This window comes from Camelina sativa, chromosome 14, assembly GCF_000633955.1.
Source record: "Camelina sativa cultivar DH55 chromosome 14, Cs, whole genome shotgun sequence".
Taxonomy (NCBI): domain Eukaryota; kingdom Viridiplantae; phylum Streptophyta; class Magnoliopsida; order Brassicales; family Brassicaceae; genus Camelina; species Camelina sativa.
In genome coordinates this window covers 10,168,129-10,186,930 of record NC_025698.1, presented here as the reverse complement: position 1 = coordinate 10,186,930, position 18,802 = coordinate 10,168,129, and the positions used below count along the sequence as shown (strand labels likewise).

The following is an 18,802-nucleotide window of genomic DNA, read 5'->3' as shown; positions in this document are numbered from 1 at the left end:
AAATTTAGCTAGTTTTTATTTTTGGGTGAACTTTCGTCAAATCCACAAGTTCTATCTAAAAATCAAGCGAATTGTTGTAATCTTTGGGCTATATACCAAACTATACAATTAATGAAATTATAGCCGAAACCCTCACTGGCTAACTCACATCGAATATGCATAGATGATCCTATCTTGCATTTATACATATGGGCACATCTAAATTACCCCTGCTCACGGCAGTTAAAGCATCTCAATAACCCAACTTTCTTATTCAGTATTAACTTTTCACGTAAATACACATGCAATTACGTGACAAATAAGTCCGCAAAGCATCTTCTATCTTTCTAGAAACCCTAAAGCAACTACATTTCTCATCTATCACAAAACCTGTCTATGTAATTAAAACAGTTTCCAATATCTTTTTCTCACCATAAATAATCTGTCACTTCCACCTCCATATTTCACCACTCTAAATTTCACCTCCGTACCACACAACAACAAAAAAAAACCCATAGAATCCTAATTAATCATAACTTCTACCACCAACTCAAAGTTTTCATTTTTAAAAAGAAGAATGATGAGAAGCAAATCCATAGTCATCAATTCCAATTCCAGAAACGATACGTCCAGCATCACGGGGATGTCAGCTATGAGACGTTCGGCCTCGAACACTATGGCCTCAGCCGCAGTGGTGGGCACAAATGATCACAACAGAAAACCGCGACCACGGTCAGTAGAGTTCCCAGCATCACCTCAACTGATACAAGGTGAAGAGATGGTCCACTTCGGACATCCCCAACACGTGCTGGTCAAAGTTGAGTTGCCGGATATTTACACGTGTGCAGGGTGCAAAGAGGAAGGAGCCGGGGTTAGGTACGTGTGTCAAGAGTGCGATTATCAGCTCCATGAGTTTTGTGCTTTGGCTCCTCCACTACTCAAATCACACCCTTTTCATTACCAGCATCAACTTCTCTTCTTTGCCAAACCGGGTACGTTTTGTCTTATCAAATAAATTATTGTTTGTCGGACTTGAGCGGTATTTTTGGTATAAATTTTGGGAATGGCTCAATATGATCAATTTTATTTCTTCAGACATTTTCTGTTCCGTGTTGATCCTAATGTTATATCCTCTGTTTGTTTTTCAGACCACGAACTAGATCTCACGAAACTATATAAGACACCCTGAATATTTTTGTCGATTATATATTGATTGCTTTACTTGGATTGGAATAATAATAATGCTTCGCTTTAAAACAAAATAATTATTTGGTTTAGTGGGTATCAACATTAAAAATTACAATGCTGGTTACGTTGAATAACAGAGAATAATAAGCTTTCTAATACGCCATAAACGTATTAGATTGCAAACCTCAAACTTAAGCTCTCTAGTACGAAATCTGTGAAACTGAAAATAAAAATAAAAATCGTGGAATAGAATGGATCGGAGACACCAAGAGTAAAATACTAAATACGTACAGTGAAATGAATTATATTGTTTTTGTCATTAAATATATGAATGAAAGAATATGACTAAACACGGTCAATTACTGGACACCGTAAAATGATTTGATCGCTTAGTATATACGCATATTTGATCTCACGTTCGTACGTTTACAAAGACGCCCAACGTTTCCCTAGTCTATATCTAAACTTTTTTTTTTTTTTTTGGCTGATGAATAACAGCGAAAGGAGGGATAGTAAAATCTAAATGCGACGTGTGTGGAAGATCACCAAGAGGTTACACATTTAGATGTAAAGCTTGCAGTTTCCAGATGCATCCTGGCTGCGCTATGTTATCCCCTTCCCTCTCCTCCTCCTCACTCCACCACCACCCTCTCCGCCTCGTCCTATCTTCCTCAGCCTCCAACACCAACGGCGGTGACTACGGAGGATTCCTTTGCGGAGAGTGCAAGAGAGGTAAGCGAACAGGGAGGGTTTACCATTGCACCGTCTGCGATTACCACTTGCACGCCGTTTGTGCTAAAGACGCAGCTGTGAACGGCCTCCGCGCCAATGGACATAAAGGGAGGGATAAGTCTCCAGCGGTTTTGGGGACGGCCGCGAGGTTGGCGTCGCAGGTTGTGATTGATTTTCTCGGTGGAATAATGGAAGGTCTTGGTGAAGGTGTTGGTGAAGCTATCTTGGACGGTGTGACTAGAGGTGGTGGTGGAGGTGGCCGAAATGGCGGTGTTACTAGGACAATTCCACGTGTCTGAGGAGAATGCTTGATTAACTACTTATGAGTGTTTATACTTTATATGTGGAGATTGTTATGCCATGATGATGCCTTTGATGATAAGTACATAGATGCATTGCTGGTGTTTATTAAGTTTGGGGTGGGGGATATATTATTTTGATTAAATTTGGGGATGTGACAATAAAGGAATATAATTATGTGTATTTGCTTATGTGGTTTGTATATAGTATCTACATATAATTAAGTGATATTTTTCCTTGTTGTTTGTGTGTTAAATTAGTTAACATATAGAATCTCTTATGTTTAACGTGTAACTAAACCGAACGCATATGGCCTTTTGGTATGTTTGGAAAATATAAAAAGATATGTGTATAATTATTTGGATCTTACTGTTTGTTACATGTCGAGAAATAAAAAGGAAAACCATAAAATCTACTAATGTACCTATTTAGCATCTTCGAAAAGAGAGGCAGATCAAAGTTAACTCCCATTCAAATCTTACATTATGAGAAACGAGACCCACCACTCACAGTTTCTTTCACATTTAAGTTTAATATATTTATTACATCAAAATTTTAAAACTTTCATTGATTTGGATGCGCTATATCTATATATACATAGTAGTTATATATACGATCAAACCTAAAATAGAGTAGAAAAAATCAAAAATTAAAGCAAGAGTTGCTTGACTTATAGCCACCGGAATAAACTTTTGAAATGTAACGTTACAAATGATTTCACTCTCCTTCCCACTTTCGAGACTTTCCTTTTGAAAAGTGGCATTATAATGTGATATCCTCTGTATAACATTTTCAAGATTCTTTAGGTCTCTGTCGTTTATTAAGCAACGAAATCACACTATACTCTCAAGAATCTTTTACTTGTGACAAAAAAATAAATTCCTTGAACTAAAAGGTATCGTGACTTTATATATGTTGCCGTGCTACTATCTTTTTTGCCTCTTCTCCTTCTATGCCATCACTTGAACTCATAAGATGGAAGAGCTAATCCCTCAAACCAAATGATCAGGCAAAAGATATCGTGACTTGTGAGTTGTGATGTTTGAGAATCTCGACAAGTTACGTGGGAATCGTTAAACATGTTAATGGCCTTTTGGGCTCTATGCGACAAGATTCATCCATCTTCACATTGTAATTGTTTCTTCCTCTATTGGTTTCCACAAACATTGTTCCTTATGATATAGTAGTAATAAGACTTTTGAGAAAAAGAGAAAAATAACAAAGTTATATATTGAAGTTACAACATCAAGAACTACTTGTACAGAAGTACAAATTTACAAGACCAAAACAAAAAAAAAAACAGTAAAACAACTGCTTCTTATATGAAGCAGCATGTTATTATCTTAGTTAAAATAATATAATGATAATCATACGAAGTAGGAAACAAATACACAGACATACACAACAAATTAGCCAAACCAAAATATATATAATTAACGAAATTAAAAAAAAAAACTCCCGACGGTGAAACTCCCTTTTGAGTAATGCTGTAGTCACATTAAAGTCTCTGAGCTTCCCTTGTATCCACACCAAAGTCTCTTCCCCTTTTCTTATTTTTTTTTGCTTTTGTGAAACCAAAAAGAATAAATTATAATTTATATATATGATGTTGTCTAGATTGAGCCATAATCCAAACCTCCCCAACTAAAGTGAGATCCTTGTCTGACGATTGGGAAAGCGTGCATGAAAACGCAGACGCAAACACAGACTGTTGCAACTGCGAGCATTGAGTGAATGATAGGAGTTGGGAACAAACGGTGTGAACCTGAAACCCTCCTCTGATACTTAAGAGCCACGGTTGCACACGAGGCACAAGATGATTTGTTCATCTCTGAACTTAACCTCTTGCTCAGACCCTTTTGGTCAACTATCTCGTTCTCGATGTTTAGTGAGACTTGCTTGTTTCTTTTGTCTGCAAGTTTACGAGCCACCAAGGAGTTATAGCTATGGTTGTTCCTAATTGCAGCGTAGCTGTATGGAGTTTGCCCTGTTGCATCGCGTAGAGAGTTCCAGCTCGATAATCCGATCTGAAACAGCAAAAAGAGTTTCCTCAGTTTTACAGGTTGCAAAAAATTGGGTTTGAGAGAGGGAGCGAGAGAGAGAGAGAGCCATACCTCCTGTGGATCATTGGTCAGTAGATCAACCATATCATCTGAACCAGATGTACAAGCAGCTAGATGTAAAGGTGTGATACCGCCAGGTCCAGTTATATTGGGTAAGAAAACAAAGTTGTTAGAGGAATCGAGTGCCGAGGATTTAACTGTGTAATGAATAAGTAGTTCAACCATTTTTGTGCTTTTCCTCTTAACAGCACGATTCAACAACTGAATCTCAGCGAGCATATCCGAGGCTTCAGTGTTCAGCTCATCATTCACCAAATTTCTCTCTACTAACATGTCTAGTAGTGTTCTGATGAGAGCACAGTAATCTCTTTCAACTGAGCAAACGAGCAGAAACTTGAAGCGGGCAAGGGAAAAATCAGATTGTTCCCGAAGTTCAGAGGTCTGGTTCTTCTGGAAAAGCCAACCAAGCTCATTCAAGAAGCACAAAACTTCTTCTCTTGATGTGGGACGACTATCTGTGCTCTGTGCTTGTTCTTCTGACGTATCTTGACTTTTGGGGTGAAACTCTTCTTCAAGGCGATTTAACTCTTTGCAGATGGATGCATTGGCAATTATCAATGGAAAGCTATCACCCCTGAATCCATTCTCCACCTGCACACAAACTAGGCGTTAAACATCTCTAGACTGGAAAAAGGGAACTATCAAGTTTAGTTATATGAAGTAATACCTCAATGAAACAGCGTCCAAGAAAACCCGGCTGTGCATTTTGTACTTTGAAACTATTTACATTCAACTCATCACATACGGCTTGTCTACACGCTGCCCCGGTTACTTCCATTGACATGTAGCTACCCATATGCGTGCAACGAATACTGGCAGCACAATGATAATAAAAGTTAGAAAGAATAAGTAGAGATGAGAAACACTATGAAACTTTGATTTTTTTTGTTTTTGAAGTTTACCTGATCCCATCGTTAGTCAAGCTTCTACCTCTTACTACCAAACTTGTTTCTGCACCAGCTACCACAGCTACAGGTGACACTGAGAGGAGCTCTGGTGAATTCCAAGTTCTCCAAGATTTGCTACATCGAACTCTCCCTGTAACCAGTGATATATTATAATCATAATGAGATAAAAATTGCAACATTGAAGGTTACATAGAAGTAACAGCTCGTGAGCACTCACCATTTTTGTGTGATGCGAGCTGTCTACCCGTGTTAACTATAAATCTCACATTTCTCCAAAAATCAGACTGAGGATTTTGTAGCAAAACACCAAGCCGTTGCAGCAAGTTTCGCTCGAGCTGAAAAGAAACCATCAACCGCTCCTAAGCTATACATAGCATTGGATAATTCAATAACCAAATACTTAAAAAAAATTTCCACTCACCTGTTCCCAGGCTGCAGGTGACATCGCTATATAGACAGATAGAACAACACAGCCAGGCCTGATATAACTCTCCATTTCTGATGGAATGTTCGAAAGCCAGTTATAGATCTGTAATAAAAGGAAGACAATAACTATGAGGACTGAAACAGAAGCAACCAATAGCTTTATACTTCAGGAAGGCTATAGATCATGCCCAGAAATTATCACCTCTGATCGTAATGTCCCAGGGAGCTGACTTGGATCTTTATCAAGTAGTTTGAAGACTATCTTTCCGGTGCGGTCCTGTTTGAATGCCATCAATATTAAAACCATAAGCGGCTTGTTTTATCTACGTACAATCAGATGCTAAAGAGGAGTTGAAAAGCTGGCAAACCTGAGCATCAGAGTTTAAGCTGGGAGGAGAGTAGTCAGAACCAGAAGAAGCATATCCAGACTGTTGCCCGAAACCTTTAAAATTCGGGTTTGCAGTTCCTCTATTTGATGCACCAAAGAGCTCAAGTGGCAAGCAACCAGTCCTGCTTGGACTTGAGTTATTGTGATTGTTAGACCTCATGGTTTCAGGGGACGTCTGCAATGGGAATAACTCCTGCATGACCGGTGAGGAAGATGGAGATCTATCCTCAACAGGATTACTGCTGGCAGAGGAGTAATACTTTCTAGAAGATGCCACTGTCGGTCGACTCTCATCCTCGGGAGATGAGGTAAATAATTGTAGAGACAAGCTAGACCGAGTGTCTTGAGCACGTGAATCTGAATCCTGAGAAGGAGACTGGTTACTGCTACTGCTCCTCTCGCCCCCACCAGAAGAAAACCCAAAAGTTCTCTTTTCCACATTGGTAGTAACACCGTGATCATAAGACGATAACTTAGTCTTGTCGCTGTCTTTGTTACCAAACCGACCTTGAGACAATATGGCTAGCGCATCAGGTGAAGATGAGCCTAACGTTGACGAAAGAACAGCAAGCAAGTCCATTGTAGAAGGAGAAGCCCCATTCATATCATTCGTGGGGTTCGCCATAGGTTGATCCAGATTTTTCCTGGCTAAACTTCCAATATTGTTCAACTTAGAGACAAGATCCATAGGCAACGGCAAAGCATTAATCTTGTTAAGTATCTGAAGAAGCTGCTCTCTATCAGGCACAGCTGGAGAACTCACTGGCTTCACATCATTCTTACCTACAGCTCGCAAACAACAAAACTATTAACAAAACAAGAACATCCGAGCAGAATTCCACTTCTACATAATTGTAAACTATTTAGTACCTTGTGCACAAGCTAAGGCGGTTAACAAAGCCATAAGATCCATATTGGCGTTAGAGGTATTGTTATCACGGTTCCCTGGAACCACAACTCCAGATGCAATCTCCTCCGGCTGCGTTGTCTTCCTCCTCCGTCGATTATGGCCAGCCAACCTACGCCTACAACTTCTCTTCCCCTCATCAAACTCAGAAAGCAGATGAAACCTGCAACAATCATTCATTGTCAGATTCAACAATTAAAAAAAAAAACAGAGAATTGGATACAATACAACAAATCAAACTTGGTTCCTTATACCTGCTGCACTGTTGGCAAAACCTCTGCATCTGTTTCCCAACGAGAGCTTTAGTAGCTTTGCTATGAACTTCACACACTTTATGCCTTCTATGATAATCCTTAGCATGAGATAAATCTTCAGTACAATTATCCACCTGACACATGGGATAATTCCCTCCTCCCGGAGATCCAGACCGAACCTTCTTGCTCGGTCTAACGTTCTGCGCCGTCGTCGTGGTCGTAGTCTCTTCCAAAGCGGTCAAACCACTTCCCAGATTCAAATCAAGTCCTCTTTCTTCTCCTCCTCCACTCTTATTCCTCGAAGTCAAATCAAACTGTTGTGTTGTAACGTTCCCAAGAGAAAGAGTCTGAGCATCCACGGGTTTAGCCTCAAATCTGCGGCTATCCCAATCCCACATCTTAGAGTTCCACTCATCTCTACGCTGAGGCTGTTGCTGCTGAGACGGAACAAGACGACTCGACATGGGGTAATAAAGATCGCGTTTTCTCCCCATCGGAGATAGCGATGGATGAATAAACATCGGTGTAGCTACTTGAGCACCTACCTCATCCATATCTCTCTCTTATCGCCGAAACCGATCTGACCCTTTATTGAAAAATCTCTCCTTTTGATCAAGTTGATGAAGAAAGATTCAGTTTTTGTAGAAGAAGAAGAAGAAGAAGGACATCTTCAGTGAAATCTACGGGAAGAAGGAACCAACGTAACAACTCATCATCATATCTCTCTAACGCCCCTTTAGCTTCTAAAATCAGAATCTTGGGTAGCTTCAAGCAGCATAAACTCTTCGTCGATTCAACGAAAGCTCGAGACGAATCAAGCAACACATCACTCGGATTCGAATGTTAAGAACTTGTTCAGATTCGAACAAATTTTTCAAAAAAAACGAATCTTCAAAACTTCCCGATCCAATCCAGGGAAACAAGAGAAAAGATTTGATTTTTTTTATTTTTTTTCCTCTCCTCTTCAACCAACTTCGACTCGAGCTTCTTCAAATACCCCACAACAAAAGTCTCAAACTTGTCCTTCTTCTTCTTCCTCTGTTTAAGCTTTTTTTTTGTTTAATCCTTGTGCTGCTGTCTTCAAGTCCTTACCTTCTACGATAACTTTTTTTTTTTTCTTTTTCTTATTTGTTTTCTACGGTGGTGGCACATTGTGTAAATTCGAATAGTGAAGAGGGTATTTGTATTGTATATTCGAGCCGCCCATATGGGAGAGATATGGAGTTTGAAGGATCCAAGACCTTTCCATTTGCTTTTTATCCCATTCAGTTAAAATATTTTTCAACAGTCTTTTATTTTTTTTTCCTTTAAATTCTTACCCTTAATAAACGGATCCATTTTAGTGGACTTAAAAATACTTCTCTGGAGTCAAACATACTTGTTTAAGAACATTTTAAAAAAAATTAATGTGGCATGAGATTATTGTGATATCCAAATGTTTTGAGATTATCAATTGATTCATATATACACCACCGTTTGAAGTTCGAACCTTGTCCCATCATTTCTCTTCCTGGTTCTTCTGCATGTCAGCATAAGAGAAATGAAAGCATTTATTTTCAAAAAAGAAAACTTGAGAGGGTTTACTTGACTCAAAACTCACAATGAATTGTATTCTTCTTGTAAGAAGAATCAAAGTGGAAGATAACAACAAACCTAAAAGTAGAATAATAGTCGAATCATATTATAATTGTATACTAAACCAATCTTTTAAGGTAGGTCCCACGAACCAACATATTTTATAAACTCGTACGATGTAAATAAATTATATTCTCTTCGTTTCAAAATATAAGATGTTTTAGAGAAGTTTTTTTATTTTATAATATAAAATGTTTTCAAGTTTTTATGCAACTTTTAAATTAGTTTAGTATTTTATATTATGCAATATTGTTTTTAATTGGTTAACTTGTAAAAAGTAAAAACTTTTTAATATGTGTGATTTAGTTAAAACATCTTATATTTTAAAATGGAGAGAGTATATAACTACATTTATTTAATTGTTGTACTAGTTATAAACATGTAACATGCCTTGAGTCATTGAGTGGTAGTTAGTGATAACGAAACGATCGTCGACTTTTCCATTGGGTACGTGGAGCTACTAACAATCTTTGCCTAACTACTTGTCTGATCGGTTATAGACCTGAGTGTTGTACAGAACCTTTGTTAAGAAGGGTCTTCTTTTATTTTATCGCTCTGATCATTTCATCTTTTGTAGTTAAATGATTCATCTTGAAATTGAGGAATCATGGTTCTCTATTACGATCTCAATACTGGTTGGTGACACTATGAACCTACTAATATGGTAAGAACCACTTCGCTTTTTTTTGTAGGTTTTAAAGATTAGTTTGGTTTTCGATTAAATAATCAACACCGCGTTACGAAGAGAAGTCGTCGTGATCACGTAAGGTAAGGGGAAAAACAATCCCACCCAAACCCTGCCGATAAGCGAAAAGATAAAACTAACCCATGCGTGTTCTAAATATTACGAAAGTAGCCTTCCTCTATCTAGGACATTGTACTAACAGATTGGACAAGACAAGAGATAGAGAGGCCACAACCTCACACACGTACGGGTTTTATGTCTCGTCCCTACGCGCGTGCAAGTGGCTCATTGTCCTCCTTCCTTCTTCCTCTCTTATTCCATAAAACGACATTGTTATTAATGAATCTTTAGCATTATTATAATCCATCGTTGTTAACCGTGTCTCTCATTTTTAACCATCTCGTGTCAACTTCTTATTCGTTTCTACATCAATTCTTACATTCCTTACTAATAATGTTTATGTCAATCTATGTTTGCCAATAGTTTCAATTGCTGACTTTTTATAAGATAATATATATATATATATATATATATATATGACACAGAAAAATGAAGAATATATAAGAAATCAAGAAAGTTATAGATTCTTCTTTTAGTATAAGAGTGAAATATGAATATAAATGTAGAAAATGAATTATAAAAGTTATTGGTTGAATCGTATACCAAAAATGATGTCACAATTAAGAGTTAAAAAGTATTTTGAAAAATATTAGAATATAATGATAATATATACTATTTATAAAATCTAAAGCATCTAGAAATTTTCAGTTTTAGATTATATTATTTCTGAAAAATTTGTTATTAAAATGTAAGACTTCACTCTTCTTTCTTCTTCTTTCTTATAATTTTATTTTTTATTTATCAGTGCAATATTAAAAAGAAATGGGATTCATATTGTATATTTTCACTAATATAGTGGACATAGGAGTTGACAAAAAAAAAGGAAGAGAGTGAAATTGAGTTTTTTTTCCTATGTTCTTTTTCTCTAAATATGCCATCATTTTGTAAGCTGAATGTTAACTTTTTGAGGTTGTATTTGTTAATATATATGGGAAAAAGGTGAAAGGGAAATTAGCTGTGAGTTGGTACGGAAAGTGGAATGCAATGGATTGGACCAAAATCTCACTAATCAATCACTAACCAACAGTACTGCTAACCAATATGTGCTCCATTGTTGACTGTACTATGATACTCCTCTAACTTTAAGTACTAGTACTACACCTCTCACTAGTTTATACTTTATATATATACTTTTTACTTATTTCTTTTGTATGACAAACTATAATAGAATAACCTAAGTTTTTTCAATGTACATTATAACTATTACTTGTATGTATATATCAATTATAAACTTTTGTCGATGGATGCTACACTAACGGAACATGATAGGTTTTTCGATAATGCCCAAAGAAGCTAATTCATTATAATAAAGCTCGCATATGCTTGAAATGTTTTATTGATTATTTCTATCATCATCGCGACCGACTTTTAGTTTTAAATAAATCATGCACTTCTTAATAATAAAATGTTTGTTGCTTTTTTTGTTTGCTAGCTGCTTGGGTTAACCGCATACTATGAAGTTATTACTTTGGTTTGAACAACATTCGGCTTTTATAAGATTTTAAAACATCATTCGGAGTAATAATTTTCATTTTGCATTATTTGATGTAAATAATAGAACTGAGACGATTGTATTTAGTGTGTTGCCCCGACACAACTCTCTTCCCAACATTTTCTGGAATATGAAGTGTTTGTTGTTTATTATACTAGTATACTCGTATATGTATCTTAAAAATATAACATATAATAGTTGGATTGGTCGATAGTCCATACCCATATCATATACTATGAGTTTATATTCGAACAATGTCGCAACACTATTACTTTTTTTTTTCGTATCTAAGGAACAATAGACCAAAACCGACTCGATCGCAACCAAATGTAACCATGAACCTTTAATGGAAGAAAAAGGAAAATGAAAAATGAAAGAGAGTCAAATGTCACATGGTGGTCCAAACTCCAATCACAGATCAAACGTGCAATGTATTGAGCCTAATCCCTCAACATCTTCATGCAACATGCTTCTTACCACGAACAACGGCGGGTTTTTATTTCTATTTGTTATATGAATTGAAATGTATTCATGTGTCCCATCTCCATATATTCTAATTCTTTTCTATGCTAAAGGTTTTCATATACAATGATTGGAATTTTTTTGTGAGAGGAAATAATTTGCAAATTCTGAGTGCATTTACACGTATATATATATATGCTAGCTCTCGAATCTTCTTTCAATGTTTTATGGAGTTTGGAATATATAATCGTATATATTAACTAATGTTCCGACCCAAAAAAAAGACTAATGTAATTTATCAGTATGCCAAGATTTTTTTATATATAACTATGGCAAACAAAAAAAGTTAGGCTGTATTACAAAGTCATTAATATTTGTTAAAATTTTTTTGACTCGCAATATTGTTTTAATTAACACTTTTTTTGAAGAAATCCATCATGATCATATACATATTATCAACGCCACCTCTTTTTTTAAATTGAAAAAGGTTTATAACGTCAACTAGAGGTCAGCGACAGCTGTTTGTGCACATAATCTACTAATTGACAACAAAAAAAATGTAGGTTAAGATCATAATATATGTAAATTGATCTATAACTTGAAGCATTTGTATCGAGTCTCATAGTTTGTATCAAAATGTATGGTAGATGAAAATATCGTTTGTTATTACCCCGTGATTAAGTTCAAATTTTGTGAATAAAATCTTTAAAATCAGTCAAACACAACATGTACGTTTTGATAAATAATGCATATGTACGTTATAAAAGAAGAAATTTAATGAGTAAGCTCATTCGTACAGATCCAACCATTTTTGTTTGTTTGAATATATTTCGATTGAAGGTTCATTGGACGTGGTCATGAATCATGAATATATATAAGTACAATAATTTTCCATTATCATAACCACTTATTTCAATCGACTGTTGTCTGATGTGAAAACCTCGGATCTGACAACTTATATTTTAAGACAGAAAAACCGTATAAATCAATCAAAAAAGTGAAACTTAGAAGGTTTATGAAAATATTAAAGTAACATAACTACAAGTAATACTAAACCATACATTTAAAAGATTTGAGGAAAACCTTCTTCAAAAGCACTTGAAACTTGAACGCAATGGCGAGTAGGAGGAGGTTTTTGGGCCTTCTCGTTCCCACGATGATCTTGTTTCGGAGGAAATGTTATGTTTCAAAACTATGGCTTTACATTTTTAAATATTTGTTATTCCATACATATTTTTATTTTCTTATTTATTTTAGTTGACAAAACAAAAAGTAAAACTATTTGTTGTTAACTTTTCATGTAATCAAAACTCAACAAAAGAGAGTAATGCGGCAGGTATATGCCACGTGTTTTGTGAATGTAAAAAGATTCGGCTGAGTTTGAACGCAACTATTTTTCTAATCTAGTTTTCATATTACTAAACTAGTATAACGAACTGATTTATCTTCAGTAAATAGGTCAGTACTAAGTATAGGTCATGGGAATGGGTCAAATTTAGTTGTTGAGTCAACAACGTTTGGATAACTTATTTTTATCAATTTCGGAACTCCATATCAATATTGTCGGTGAAACTGTGAAAACAACGAGTCCACGTGAGATTTAAAAAAGAAAATACGAGTCTCGTAGGAGGTTCAAAAGGCTGTGTCATCTTTAAGTTAATAGCTAGCATTCGATCGTATCAATTGGTAATCGTTCTAGACGAATTACTGCTACTAGCAGTTCTTGTGCTCCTTGTAGAATGTTCGAAGATTTGATCCCAGAGATAAATTATGATGAGGAATGGAGTGGGGAAAGTATAAGATTGAATCCATTGTTGAGTCTCATGTTTCTCTGCTCTGCCCTTTAGAGAACTAGGAACCCTAGATATATGGACGATGAGTTATGAGGAACCACCCTGGATCACTTATGTGACAAGAACGAACAAGTCTAAAAACTTCAAGTGACAGAGCTGAGAAACATGATCAGACTCTTTCTCCATTGTTGATTAAGTACTACATCGTCCTCTCCTATATTTTTATTCGTAATTTATACTATTTTTTTATATTAAAAAAAAAAAAAAAAAAAAAAAAAGAGAAGACGTCGTCGCTGCTAATATATTATGGTATATTAAAAAAAATAAAAAACCGGAATCGTGCTTCTTAGACATATACCCAGAGCCAAGCAAAAACCGTAAAACCAATCTATGTCTGTTGTTCGTGTGAAATCAATGAATCAAAGCTTCCACTTAAAAAGAAAAAAAAAGAAAAAAAGCACCAAACACAATCCAAACTAATTTATATGAGCCAAAAAAACATACTATAAAAAGCACAAGGCAAAGTGTGTAAGAAGAGTGTGCCATTTTTCTTTTTTCTTTTTCTCATGTAAACCAGAGAGTTGCAGAAGAGAAGGAGAGATTAGCATTACCGAGAAGGAACAATGCGAGGATGACCACAACCATGAGTCCAATCCACATCCATTGCCGCAGTTTTCTCTTGTTTCCTCGGTTCCTTAAAGGCAGAGGAACCGATTTTGACTTGTTTTGTTTGAGAAACTGTGATGATGGTTTGTGAGATTTCTTGATTTGCTGACTCTCCTCTACGGTTTGTTTCTTTGGAATTTCGATCTCCCTTGGGGTTTCTACTACAGTCTCTGATGTCGGAATTGGGTTTTCTGTTGCTGTCTCTTCAGATGTAGATATCCCCTTTCTTCTCTCCTTCTTCCTTAGCTTCTTTTCTCGTTCCTATACAATAGAGAATTTTCATTAGATCAAAACACATCTGCGAGAAAGAAGAGAGAGATGATTGAAATATGCTTTCTCTCTGTGAAAAGGAAAACTTACCTTCTCCCTTTCTTCTGCTTCTTTCTGAGCCTTAAGCACAGCTCTTGCTTTTGCCTTCTCCTCTCTCTTCTTTTTCCTCTCCATTGCCTCTTTCGCTTTTGCTATTTCCTCCAACCGATGCTGCTCCTTCATCTTCGCAGCTTCCTTTTGTTTTCTCTTCTCCTCTTCTTTCTTAATTAACTCCTCTTCCTCTTTGCTTAACTTAGGTGGCTCTTCTTCTTCCTTTGTTTCTGGCTTTTCGATCTCCTCTTTTCCAGAATCCAATTTCGTAACACTCGGGGGAGGCTGGTCCGCTTTGACGGCCTTTTTAGATTTAGTGGTCTGACTCTTCTGCTCAGTGGGTTTAGCAGCAGCCTTACTATTGTTTTCGACTTTTGAACCTTCATATTTAATGACTTTCTCTTGTTGTGCTGGAACTGGTGGAACTGCCTCATGTTTCTCTGCTCTGTCACTAAAAGTTCTAAGTTTGTCTGTTCTTGTAGCATAAGTGATCCGAGGTGGTTCCTCATCAGGGCCAAGAGATCGTCCATCTAGGGTTCCTAGTCTCTTAACGGTACTCCTTGTGTTGCATCTTACATAGTATTTGCGGAACTCCTCATCATTGTTCCACATATTCATGAAATTCTCCACCTATTTAAAGACTGTAATGAGTACAAAGCCGACATACAGGGATTATAACAATTGTAGAAATTTGGCATCTGCTTATACCTGGTCAGAACAAAGGCTTTGCAGGGCTGCTCTGTCTTTCTTCAACGCCATTTCACTTGCTGCCCTTGAATTATCTCTGTACTTGAAGAAATATTTGTTCTGCAATAGTAAAGTGATGGATTAATCACAAAACACAGATGCAAGCATTTGTAAGTTTATGTCTGCTTTCAGGTGCTCTTGCGTACCTTTTCTCGTTGTTGTTTCTTCAAATCCTGTAGGTGCACAAATGCTTCCTGGCGAACAGCACCAGCAGCTCTGAACTGTTCTTGCAGTTTACTTTGTGCATCCCATTCCTCATCACACTTCTTTTTAGCAGCTTTTGTGATTGATTCGACTTTAGAGAGATCGCTTCTAAGCCCATCTAGTTCCTTCCTCAATACCTGTTATCAGCAAAAATGTCATATTTGAACTGGGTAAATGATATCCACAAAAAAAAAGATTAAATAACTGGATTGAACGTTATGTAAACAGAGGAAATAAAGGCCTTTGAACTGACAAAATAGATATAATCAATGTAGAAAGGTAGCAGGTATCAACTAAATGCAGATAGGACATAAAAGATGACTGCTAAGACTGCAATGTACCTTCAAACGCTCTTCTGTTTTTTCTTTCTCATCCAATGCTTGCTTAACTTCATCTGTGGTACCCATACTCGAAGATATCTGTGCACGGAGTTGCTTCAACTGTTTTATTTCACGCATGAATCCTTTTTCTTCAGTCAGAGATAAAGTTGAGTGTTGCATCATGTGTTCCATATTATGCACCTGATTGGAGGCAGAGAAATCAGATAGATTAGCACAATCAGGTTAGAGAAGCTAAAAACTTGAACAAGACTTGGCTGGAAAGTGATCGCTGGGAATCTCACCCTCGAATCAATATCATCAACAGACGCAGCACTCTTAACCCGGCTAATAATAGACTGAAGGGCATCAATTTCCTGCCGTTTTGAATGCATTGCTTTTCTTGCAGATCTCTCTTCTGCCATGGCCGCCTTGTAACTGATATCATAGTCCTTACATATTGCCTAGAAATAACCATTTCAAAAAAAATGTCAAGAGTGAAATTTAGAATAAGATGATTTAACTTATGAATATCTCAAAAGTGTCTCTTACGCGTATCTTCTGGATATCCGCTCTAAGAGCATCCCGACTCTGTGTTTTCTGATCAACCTGCGCCTCAGCATGCTCGAGTTGCTCAGCTAACTTTTCGTCATTATATCTTGGAACTCTGGGCAGAAAGTAAAACGGTCTTTTCTCTATCTCTACCGCTACAGTGTGCCCTTCAGAAGCATCATGCGCAGAACCTTCACAGGTCGAGGCTACTTTATCATCTGTTCTACCAACAGCATTTCCTGAATACAACAATTTATATAAACCGTCAACTCCAGCCTTCTCATCCTCAACAAGAGAAGTACATAGCCTAATTTCATTTTCAATTAACTTATTACCATCTTTGTTTTCAGCAGGTTGGCTGTCCACAGAGTCTTTAGCTTCTGTAGTAGATGTAACCACTTTAGATTCAAGGTCCTGTGCACTGGTCTTGATTTCAGATGCAACTGAGGCAGTACCAACTTCTTCATCTGCATTTATCGAAGATTTTTCTTTGATATCCGATTCTATCATCTCAGAAACTTCTTTAGGTGGTGTATCCTCACACACATCAACAGGAGGGGTCTTCGTCACATTCGATTCTGAACCACAATTGACTTCTCTGTTTATTTCACCAAATTCAATAGTGGATGGAGCAATATGAGGTTCAGAGCATTCTTCAACTGATTGCGCAGCTTCAGATTCCGTGGCAACAGCACCCGTTTCGCCAACCACTCCTTCTGCTGAGCTTTCTGCCAAGTCAGAGACAGCGGCTTTGGAATCCAACAAGCTCAATGGTTCGTTGATGTTTGTAGAGAGAGTCTCAGCACTCTCATGGGATGCATTCCCAGAAAGATCCTCTGTAGGTGACTCTTTAGCTTCTTCAGCAAAGTTTAGACAAACATCACCACCAACATCTAAGTTCCTCTCGCTATTGTTTTCTTGAACTTCCTCATTAGGACCATGTTTTACATTCGCATTGGCCACTTCGTCCAACTGAGCACTACAATCATCTTGAATCTTCTGGTTCGTGTCAACTCCATCTGATAAACTTTGACTTTTACTGTCATCGCTTACATTTACACTTGTGTCATTCCCAGAAGGCGCATTCTCATGTAGCACATGGGATGGTATTTTTTCAACAAGCCCAGATTTCTCATCACGTTCTGGTTCCTGCTGGTTGGTACAAGATAAGCCATCAGAAATAGCAGCTTCTGAAACATTCTCTTCGGCAACAATAACAGCATCACTTCTTTCTTCTGAAGCAGGGGCATCAAGAAGTTCTTTAACTTCAGATTCTATGTGTTGTTTTCCATCTTGATCATAAGTAGGATCATCTTGATGAGTGTTTATACTCCCATCAGACACGGAGACATCATCAACAGCTCCAATATCTGCTTCAGATTCCGATTTGATATTACCATTTTCAATTACACTATCTATACCAGGAGTGTGGGGATCCAAGCTTGCGGCAGTAAGAGTTTGAGTCTCAGCCGGGACATCAACACTTACCTCTGATACAGCAACCTCCACGGATCCAGAGTCTGGCAACACAACACCTTCGGAAGCATTGACTTTCTCCGCCTCTGAAGTAAATGAAACATCACCAGTTTTCTCTGACTCCGATTCTATTGGAGGATGACCATTTTCAACAGAAACAGATTCTAAAACTGCTACAGATTCTGATCCACTGCGATCATTCACAGATTCAGATCCATTGATGGTATCAGCTGGATCTGCTTGTCCCAAACCCATGTCTCCATCATCGGATTCAGTTGGAGAAACCTTAGCGCTCACCAACTTAGACACCCTTCCCTGATCTGAGTCAACTGGGTCCTTTGCTACATCCTCGCTATGTTTAAGATCTTCAGAAACATCAACATCAACATCAGATTTTTCTTGCGTTTCAATAATGTCCCCTTGGTGTCCCTCCACATCTGCTTTAATAACAGATTCAATTTTATCTTCAGGCTTTTCCTCAGCGATATTCTTTGTCAGATCCCTGGGTCCAACTTCAGAATCTTGAAGTTGCTTCACTTCCTCTGTAGATTCCAATTTACCCTCACCCTCAAGCTCTTTTTCCAGATGCCCATTACCAGGATTCTCTTCATCGACGTTTTTTTCAAGAGAATCCTCGATTTCTGACTTTGGGATAATCCCAACGACCTCCTCCTCGGGTCCATCATCTGCCTTTTCTGGTTCAGACTTTTCCAAGGTTTGACTATCTTGAGAAACTCCCGAAACAACATCATCTGCACTACTCATAGCCTCCTCCACTTTCACATCCCCAGAAGTCACATTATCTCCAACCTTGAGATCTTTCTCATCAACATTGAGATCAACAGGCTTAACAGACTCAGAATCATCTCCTGCGGTATCATTCTCCGTAATGAAAACGTAAGAACCATCGGTGTCGTTCCCGTTGCCATTATTACCGACATGGCTGATCCCATTCACCACGACGTCGTCCTCTTTGGTCGTCGTCGGAACTACAACAACCTCCTGTTTAATCTCAGTCGCATTCTCGAAATCAACCTTCACCGACACCTCACCTTGCTCTCTCTCCACCTCCACCGGCATTTTTTTTT

At 37.5% G+C, this 18,802-nt stretch overlaps 3 protein-coding genes across 3 annotated transcripts; 1 reads left to right on the top strand and 2 right to left on the bottom strand.

The window, feature by feature from the left end:
* LOC104740797 lies at positions 429-2,413 on the top strand. The gene is made up of 2 exons (XM_010461491.2): positions 429-971; positions 1,666-2,413. Exons 1-2 carry the CDS (start codon positions 557-559, stop codon positions 2,196-2,198), a joined length of 948 nt encoding a protein of 315 aa, XP_010459793.1. The 5' UTR covers positions 429-556; the 3' UTR covers positions 2,199-2,413.
* Positions 3,497-7,759, bottom strand: LOC104740795 (squamosa promoter-binding-like protein 14). The gene is made up of 10 exons (XM_010461490.2): positions 7,206-7,759; positions 6,915-7,114; positions 6,025-6,827; positions 5,859-5,933; positions 5,652-5,759; positions 5,448-5,565; positions 5,225-5,360; positions 4,990-5,134; positions 4,314-4,913; positions 3,497-4,226 (listed from the first exon to the last, which is right to left on the bottom strand). The coding sequence occupies exons 1-10, from the start codon at positions 7,757-7,759 to the stop codon at positions 3,813-3,815; spliced, it is 3,153 nt and encodes a 1,050-aa protein (XP_010459792.1). The 3' UTR covers positions 3,497-3,812.
* LOC104740794 (calponin homology domain-containing protein DDB_G0272472) lies at positions 13,683-18,796 on the bottom strand. The gene is made up of 8 exons (XM_010461489.1): positions 16,574-18,796; positions 16,239-16,477; positions 15,992-16,150; positions 15,711-15,890; positions 15,312-15,506; positions 15,127-15,225; positions 14,419-15,048; positions 13,683-14,319 (listed from the first exon to the last, which is right to left on the bottom strand). The coding sequence occupies exons 1-8, from the start codon at positions 18,792-18,794 to the stop codon at positions 13,957-13,959; spliced, it is 4,086 nt and encodes a 1,361-aa protein (XP_010459791.1). The 5' UTR covers positions 18,795-18,796; the 3' UTR covers positions 13,683-13,956.

Bases quoted from the DNA above. Each gene is read 5' to 3' on its own strand.
- LOC104740795 (XM_010461490.2), bottom strand. From the start codon at position 7,759: ATGGATGAGGTAGGTGCTCAAGTAGCTACACCGATGTTTATTCATCCA. The intron at 7,115-7,205 runs GTATAAGGAACC...TGATTGTTGCAG, and splicing joins TTTTGCCAACAGTGCAGCAG to GTTTCATCTGCTTTCTGAGT. The intron at 4,227-4,313 runs GTATGGCTCTCT...TTGCTGTTTCAG, and splicing joins TGACCAATGATCCACAGGAG to ATCGGATTATCGAGCTGGAA.
- LOC104740797 (XM_010461491.2), top strand. From the start codon at position 557: ATGATGAGAAGCAAATCCATAGTCATCAATTCCAATTCCAGAAACGAT. The intron at 972-1,665 runs GTACGTTTTGTC...GATGAATAACAG, and splicing joins TCTCTTCTTTGCCAAACCGG to CGAAAGGAGGGATAGTAAAA.
- LOC104740794 (XM_010461489.1), bottom strand. From the start codon at position 18,794: ATGCCGGTGGAGGTGGAGAGAGAGCAAGGTGAGGTGTCGGTGAAGGTT. The intron at 16,151-16,238 runs GTAAGAGACACT...GGTTATTTCTAG, and splicing joins CGGATATCCAGAAGATACGC to GCAATATGTAAGGACTATGA. The intron at 15,507-15,710 runs GTACATTGCAGT...TGCTGATAACAG, and splicing joins AAACAGAAGAGCGTTTGAAG to GTATTGAGGAAGGAACTAGA.